At 44.2% G+C, this 8,550-nt stretch overlaps 1 protein-coding gene across 1 annotated transcript; it reads left to right on the top strand.

The window, feature by feature from the left end:
- The first annotated feature begins 1,475 nt into the window (after positions 1-1,475).
- Positions 1,476-2,945, top strand: LOC108361704 (uncharacterized). Its single transcript, XM_017614407.1, has 2 exons — positions 1,476-1,609; positions 1,666-2,945. Exon 2 carries the CDS (start codon positions 1,964-1,966, stop codon positions 2,483-2,485), a length of 522 nt encoding a protein of 173 aa, XP_017469896.1. The 5' UTR covers positions 1,476-1,609; positions 1,666-1,963; the 3' UTR covers positions 2,486-2,945.
- Positions 2,946-8,550: the final 5,605 nt, after the last annotated feature.

Here is an 8,550-nt window from a genome sequence, read left to right as displayed (position 1 = left end):
GGTATGTATGAAAATCAAACATGCTATAATTTCATATGCTTCACAGTATCACAACAGTATGTTTACAGTAGCTCCGCATCATTATTCATATGAAAAAATGTACCATATGCACCCCACTCGATACCATTGAATTCCCCCTCTATTTTTAAACGACTTCCAAAAAAGGAGGAGGTTATCAGTTCGTCGGAATATGTTTTTTTTTATGTATGTTACCGCATAACTTTGGACCACGTCAACCGATTTCGATAATTCTTTTTGCAACGGAATGGTAGTGTCTCAGAGGTGGTCCTATACTAATTTGGTTTAGATCCGATCATTGAATCATGAAATATATAGATATATATATATTTTTTTAAGTCGGTTTTTTTTGCTAAAAATTACTTGTAGCATATCAACTGTTCATATGGCTTCATACCATATAAATGCACCATAACTTAATTAAAAAAGATGCGATCAGTAACATATGAATGCTGATTTTAAAAACGAAAATAATAATGTTAAAATATCTGACATTTTTGTTGGAAGGAAAGCTGGGATATTAATACTAAGTAATGTCAATTGTTCTGGAATCCTTGAAGTTAAAACAAATATATTAAAGCTTTACATAGAGTTTTTGACCAAATGAATTTAAGATTTGATTTCAAGCGTGAAGATATAAAAATTTTACAAATAATGACAACAGCTAAGGTAGTTTGTACAGAAGATTTACCAATTTTACCTCTTTTGTTAAAGTTTCCCCATCTCATAGATTGCGATTATGATATAATAACCACGCAGTGGAATTTACTGAGGCTAACGCTGCGTTCACATAAGACAATTTTAGGCAAGACAATTGAGAATATGTATCAAATTATTGTGTAAATTAGGCGTCCCGACAATTATAAAGACAATGCATTTTTCAGAAACCGCAGTTAGTTTCGTTTGGCGTGAACTTCACATTATCTACTAAAATATCCAAACACAAACCACTTTTCATAATTCTGCGATTTTTTGCGATTTTGCCTTTCCTCTTTTTCTCAAATTAACCAGGGCATGGCCGAATTGTCCAATTTAGTGTCCAACTTACTGTCTTCGAAAAATCAGAGACAGTGACGAAGACAATGAGAGAAGTGTGAATGCATTAGTGAAACAGTGTGAATGTATTGCTATTGTATTGACAAAATTGTCTCATGTAAACGCCGTGTAAGGGATGGTGCGTTTGCATGGTATGAATCTGGTTATAAGCCGTATGAATTTTTCTATGAAGAAATGAATGCAAGCGATATATATTTAACAATTTTGACTTATATACTTGGCAAGTATTTTTTTGTAAACAACAAACACAAAAATTTAATTTTGTGCTAACTTCGAGACTAGAAGCTTATTTTTTTATGTGCTTTAAAAGGGACTGTTGATGAAGGCAACCCTGAATAATCGATATTGGTCACTCTTTGTTCTATGTTTTTGTTATCCCTAACTCATGTATTAGTTATTATTAGTTTGTCTATTCCGTATTTCTGGCCGGCTATTAACAGTAAATTCTATCTAAGAAATTTAATATAAATTGGCTCTTCCATTTGTCAAAAGCTAATATTGTTCTGTCCGCAGCTTAGAAGAAAGCCGAAAGCGAGTAATTTGACTGTAATATAAATATTTATTTGCTATTGTAACTCTACATATTTACAGAGAATAAACCATGCCACGTCTTCTATAGTGAAGTTTGCGTTTCATTCTTTAAGCTATTTATGCGAACGGACAACTTTATTCTTCGCTTCATTTGCAGCAGATTGCCCCTTTTGCTCGTCACCGTTTTTTGGATCTTGTTTTTCTCGTCGCATTGCCTGTGATTTTTTGGAGTCGAATTGCCTAAAATTTCTGCATATACCGGCAGAAGTAAGTTTGTATATGCCTTTATTCTCGGTTTACGCCAGAAACGCGAAGGAGCACGCGAGAGAACAAGGGAATCCCGCCGCAACGGTACGCAATGCCAGATTCGCCGCATGCAGCAAAGGCCCCTAAGCAGCCTCAACCCCCTACTGGAAGGAGTCAAACTGAAAATTTGCCACAGCAGTCTGACTCTGCTAGAAATTTGAAGGAAATGCAAAGGGAATTCCAGAGACAAATAGCCGCTCTGCAAAATCTAATCGTCAGCCAGAATGAGCAAAATAAGTCCAGCGTTAACGCCCTGCGCAACGAAGTTCAGGCCATTGCCAGAACGGTTGCTACCAACGGAAATAATGAGTCTTCCACAAACCTTATGCCCCCAAACGACACAAATGCCCAACGTCAAGCAAGTCCCGCGCAACCAAATGGCGCGAACGCCCAAGCACATCCTGATGCTACACTTGGTGAGTCTTTTTCTACCCCCCACAGCTGCGCACCAGCCAAAGCAAAAAAATCTATCCCTTACCGAAATTCGGAGGTCAGCCAGAAGAATGGCAAGCATTTATTGAAGATTTCAGAAGCACCACCCTCGAATTGGAGTACAGCGATATACATAACATAATGCGGATTAGAGAAGCATTGCATGGAAGCATTGCTAGAGATACAGTGGAGTCGTTACTAACATCCTCGAAAAGTGTAAGCGCTATAATTGAAGTTCTGTCGGAAACTTACGGACGTCCGGAGTTGCTAATAAAAAGCCGAATTGAAAAGGTTAGGTTAATTTCTAACGTGCCGGAAGGAAAGCTCGAGCCGTTAATAAATTTCGCGATTAAAGTCAATAATATGTCGACATTTTTGAAATCCGTGCAAGGAGATCACCATCTAGCCAACCCGTCTTTATTGAGCGAGTTAGTAACAAAGCTACCTACCTCTAAGCAAATGCAGTGGGCGGAGAAATGTCTTTCGTTGGATGCCCGAATGTAGAAGACTTCAGTAAGTGGTTGAACGCTTTGCGAAAACTTGCGAATATGGTAACCGGCAGTTTACCGTCTGCGACGGCTGCTGGTAGCCGCCGTACTCAAGACGTTGCGCCACATCCNAAATTTGAAGGAAATGCAAAGGGAATTCCAGAGACAAATAGCCGCTCTGCAAAATCTAATCGTCAGCCAGAATGAGCAAAATAAGTCCAGCGTTAACGCCCTGCGCAACGAAGTTCAGGCCATTGCCAGAACGGTTGCTACCAACGGAAATAATGAGTCTTCCACAAACCTTATGCCCCCAAACGACACAAATGCCCAACGTCAAGCAAGTCCCGCGCAACCAAATGGCGCGAACGCCCAAGCACATCCTGATGCTACACCTGGTGAGTCTTTTTCTAACCTTTCCTCTAACCCCCACAGCTGCCCACCAGCCAAAGCAAAAAAAATCTATCCCTTACCGAAATTCGGAGGTCAGCCAGAAGAATGGCAAGCATTTATTGAAGATTTCAGAAGCACCACCGTCGAATTGGAGTACAGCGATATACATAACATAATGCGGATTAGAGAAGCATTGCATGGACGAGCTAGAGATACAGTGGAGTCGTTACTAACATCCTCGAAAAATGTAAGCGCTATAATTGAAGTTCTGTCGGAAACTTACGGACGGCCGGAGTTGCTAATAAAAAGCCAAATTGAAAAGGTTAGGTTAATTTCTAACGTGCCGGAAGGAAAGCTCGAACCGTTAATAAATTTCGCGATTAAAGTCAATAATATGTCGACATTTTTGAAATCCGTGCAAGGAGATCACCATCTAGCCAATCCGTCTTTATTGAGCGAGTTAGTAACAAAGCTGCCTACCTCTAAGCAAATGCAGTGGGCGGAGAAATGTCTTTCGTTGGAGCGATGCCCGAATGTAGAAGACTTCAGTAAGTGGTTGAACGCTTTGCGAAAACTTGCGAATATGGTAACCGACAGTTTACCTTCTGCGACGGCTGCTGGTAGCCGCCGTACTCAAGACGTTGCGCCACATCCTCATCCACCGAAAGCTAATAAGTATTCTTTTTTAAGCGTTGCTCAAAGCAATTGTAGTGTTTGTCAGGGTGAATGCGCAGCACTTAACGCGTGCCCGCAGTTTATTTGTCTGGGCGTCGATGACCGATGGAAAAAAGTGAAAGAACAAGACGTTGCGCCACATCCTCATCCACCGAAAGCTAATAAGTATTCTTTTTTAAGCGTTGCTCAAAGCAATTGTAGTGTTTGTCAGGGTGAATGCGCAGCACTTAACGCGTGCCCACAGTTTATTTGTCTGGGCGTCGATGACCGATGGAAAAAAGTGAAAGAACTACGAATTTGCTTTTCATGCCTTAAGCCAAATCAGTTATGTAAAAAGACGTTGTGGGATAAACGATTGCGCGCGTTTACATAATCGTCTACTACATCCTAACGAAATCCGCCATAATGGTCAGTCGAACTTGCAGCAATCAGCGGAGACAACAGTTGCCAGTCTGATCGACCGTAGAAATTGTCATGCTGATACAAAAAACGATGGAGTACTCTTTCAAATCATCCCAGTCAAGCTCTACCATGACAACAAAGTCTCAATTTATGCTATGGTCCACGACGGGGCGGATGGTACTATGTTTGATTGGAATATAGCAAATGAACTTGGTCTTAAGCGCTCCAAAGACTCGGAGTCTCATCCCATGAGTCGACAGAAGTTGTGCAATTAACCATAACTGGCACTGAAGCTGAAAGCCAACGGTATTTGATGTCTAAAGTATTTTTATCGAACAAGCTAGCTTTGCCGATACCAAGTTCTTTAAAAGAAACAAATACAAATACAAATATAAAAATGTACATCCGAAAATGATAATAAGTCTTTTGCATGCATATTTAACTACTCCTGTAGATATACCACGGTCATCTTGCAACCCTGGCCCTATTGCTGTAAGAACGAGGTTAGGATGGATAATTTACGGTCCTTTCGGAGAAACCGCGGGGTCCACAGGAAACACCACGAGTGGACCTGGGGACCTACCAACGGGTGAACCCGAAACCGCGTCAGATACTGAGAGCGACACGAGCTCAGTATCTGCCTACGTAGGGTCGGGATACAGCCGGTGGGCAATGCTGAACGAGGACCAGCTTCTGGACTCCGAACCGGAGGAGGAGGTTAATGACACCACAGTCATTGCCGCCGCCGAACGGGAGGAGCTAGAAGCGATGGACATCACCGACTCTGAGGATGGTGCAGATCCTACAAATTAATCTGCACCATTCCAAGGCAGCCTCGGCTGCCCTTCATCTTCGCCTCCGCAATAAAGCTGAGGACTTGATTCTAGTCCAAGAGCCTTGGATCGTTAGAAACAAGGTTTGCGGACTGAACTCTGATGCCTACCAGGTTGTAACAGCTCCAGTAGCAGGTAGGATCAGAGCTTGCATTCTGATTAAAAAAGTATATTCTTATTTTTTACTCTCCCAATACAGCGACGAGGACACTGTCTGCATCAGCGTCCAGCTGAAGGAGAGCGTGATCTGGCTGGCAACATCCTACATGGCCCACGACAGCCATGTTTTTCCACCCTACAGACTGGAAGAAGCTGTGAAGGAAGCAAATCGCAGGAAACTCCCGGTCATAATAGGGGCAGACTCTAACTCGCATAACACGAACTGGGGCTCAAGCGACAGCAACTCTCGAGGTGAGTGTTTACTTGACTTTGTTCTTTATATAATCTTACCGCGGGCGCGACCCCTCTTTTGTGACCTCTGTTAGAAACGAAGTGCTGGACATCACCCTTGTTTCGAGCGGTTTGTCTGATCAGATAAGGAATGGCAGGTGTCCAAAGAACACTCTTTCTCTGACCATCTCTACATTAGCTTTAAGCTCAATTTTGATCCTGCTCCTTTAACAGCATACAGGAACAAGAAGCGAACCGACTGGGCAAAGTATAAAAATACGCTGTCGGTCTCTCTACACAGATACGCTTCTTACGATAAGTCGTGCTTATCGTTAGGATCTGATGAAGCGAGTCTCTCGAATACGAAGGTTGTTTCTCTCGGTGAGCTGGACTCATCGTCAAAAATTGATGAAGCAGTGAACTTTGTGACAAATGCCTGTAATGCTGCTTTCAAAGCCTCCTGCCCAAGCACCCTCCCGAAGGGCAAAAAGAAACCCCAGTGGTGGAATCCTGAGATTTCAGCACTGAGGAAGAACAGCAGGAGGCTTTTCAATCAAGCTAAACGAACAGGTCTTTGGCAACCATACAAAGACGCACTCAAAGTTTTCAAGAAGGCCATAAAGAGGGCGAAACGCGAATCTTGGCAAAACTTCTGCGACAACATAGAAGAGAACTCTGAAGCCAACAGGCTGAGGAAAGTTCTCTCAAAATCCTCTTCAAGTATGAACTCTATCCAGAAGCCTAACGGTGACTGGACGACATCATGTAGCGAAATGTTGGAGGTCCTTATGAGCACTCACTTCCCGGGCTGCTCAGATGACACCCCCGATTTTTCGCCCGGTCCTAGGACCTACTTGTCTCTGGGTGATACCGTTGGGGACATCGTAAGTGAGGAGAGGGTGGAATGGGCTTTAATGTCCTTTCAGCCCTACAAATTTCCTGGCCTTGACGGAATCTTTCCCGCTAAACTACAGGAAGCTAAGGACATACTATGTCCCATGCTTTCTCAGATTTTTACAGCCTGCCTAACACTGACTCACATACCACACGAGTGGACAAAGGCAAAGGTTGTATTCATACCAAAAGGAGGCAAGGCCGCTCATGTGAAACCGAAGGATTTCAGGCCTATAAGCCTCACCTCGTTCTTCCTCAAAACTCTAGAGAGGCTCATCGACGAATATATTCGACGGAATATTAAAGCTGACAACCTCTCCTCGAATCAGCATGCATATTCCAAGGGGAAATCCGTGGAGACCGCACTCCATGAAATCGTAGCGACGATTGAAAAAGGATTGGCCTTAAAGGAATACACGCTCGGAGTTTTTCTCGATATCGAGGGTGCTTTCAACAACGTCTACCCGAAGTCTGTTGTTAACTCCCTTCTTATGGCGGGGGTGCAGCGAGGTCTGGTGGATTTTGTTGAGCTCCTTCTCGGAAAGAGAACTATTCTATCAGAACTAGGGGATGGTTCCATTACAAAGTATGTGACCAGGGGCACCCCCCAAGGGGGCGTTCTCTCCCCTCTACTCTGGAATCTAACAGTGAACACCATACTTCTAAGCCTAAAGAGCACCGGTTGTCAAGTCATAGCGTACGCCGATGACATAGCAATCGTTGCAACGGGCAAACATCTTCAGGTCCTGAGTGAGTTGTTGCAAAACGCACTCGGTCTGGTAAACATCTGGTCCAAGGAATGTGGACTTAATGTCAATCCTGCCAAGACAGAAATGGTACTTTTCACAAGGAAGTATAAAACTCCCTTATTTAAACCTCCCGCCCTAAACGGGGTGGCACTCACTCTCTCAACCGAGGTGAAATACCTTGGTGTTATTCTGGACAGGAAGCTGAACTGGAAGCGAAACACTGAAGACCGCTCGAGGAAGGCCAATACTGCCCTGTATGCCTGCAAAACGGCTATAGGCAAAAAATGGGGAATAAAACCACATATAGTACACTGGATGTACACAGCTGTGATAAGACCCATCCTTTTCTACGGGGTCACCGTATGGTGGCCTGCTCTAAACAACACCGTATCCAGAGCCAAGGTGGAACGTGTGCAGAGGACGGCTGCCNCGAAACACTGAAGACCGCTCCAGGAAGGCCAATACTGCCCTGTATGCCTGCAAAACGGCTATAGGCAAAAAATGGGGAATAAAACCACATATAGTACACTGGATGTACACAGCTGTGATATGACCCATCCTTTTCAACGGGGTCACCGTATGGTGGCCTGCTCTAAACAACACCGTATCCAGAGCCAAGGTGGAACGTGTGCAGAGGACGGCTGCCATGCTCGTCACGGGAGCCCTGCCCACTACACCCACCAAATCCCTGGAAATAATCTTAAATCTTCCACCTGTGGATCTCTACGGCAAATTTCAGGCCGGCTGTAGTGCGGCCAGGCTAAATACAATCCAGCCGTGGAGAGACCTCAGATTCGGGCACGCAAAAGTACTTGAAACTCTACCGGATAATCTACGACAGATAGATAATACCACTCCTCTAATCTGTTTAGATAACAAATTCTCCACAAGAATCCCAGAGAGGAACGAGTGGGAAAGGGCCACAGACCTGAACCCAGGGTCTACGGCCATATATACAGATGGTTCCAAGCTAAACAAAAGAGTGGGTAGCGGGATCTACTCTGACGAACTCGCGCTAAATCTCAGTTTTCGCTTACCGGACCATTGCAGCGTTTTTCAAGCGGAATTAAACGCCATAATGGAGGCGGCTCGGTGGCTTATAACCTCCGCCCCTCCAGGACGGCCTATCTCTATCTATTCTGACAGCCAGGCTGCTATCAAATCTCTCAATTCTAACGAAGCAACGTCCAAAGTAGCCATCGAATGCAGAAATACTCTCAACCTGCTGGCATCAAAATGCTCCTTGACTGTTGTATGGGTCCCTGGACACAGGGACATCCCTGGCAACTGCCTAGCCGACGAGCTGGCAAGGAGGGCGACGGAACTTTCTGTAGTCAATTCTGATCCGAATGCGGGCATACCTCTAACCTCCTGCAAACACAGACT

Source organism: Rhagoletis zephyria, unplaced genomic scaffold (assembly GCF_001687245.7).
Source record: "Rhagoletis zephyria isolate East Lansing unplaced genomic scaffold, Rhagoletis_zephyria_1.1 Rzeph_scaffold_00820, whole genome shotgun sequence".
NCBI lineage: Eukaryota > Metazoa > Arthropoda > Insecta > Diptera > Tephritidae > Rhagoletis > Rhagoletis zephyria.
The sequence above is the reverse complement of the archived record's forward strand: the minus strand, read 5'-3'. Positions and strand labels throughout refer to the sequence as shown.

Excerpts from the sequence above, each read along its gene's own strand:
- LOC108361704 (XM_017614407.1), top strand. The coding sequence starts at position 1,964 with ATGCCAGATTCGCCGCATGCAGCAAAGGCCCCTAAGCAGCCTCAACCC.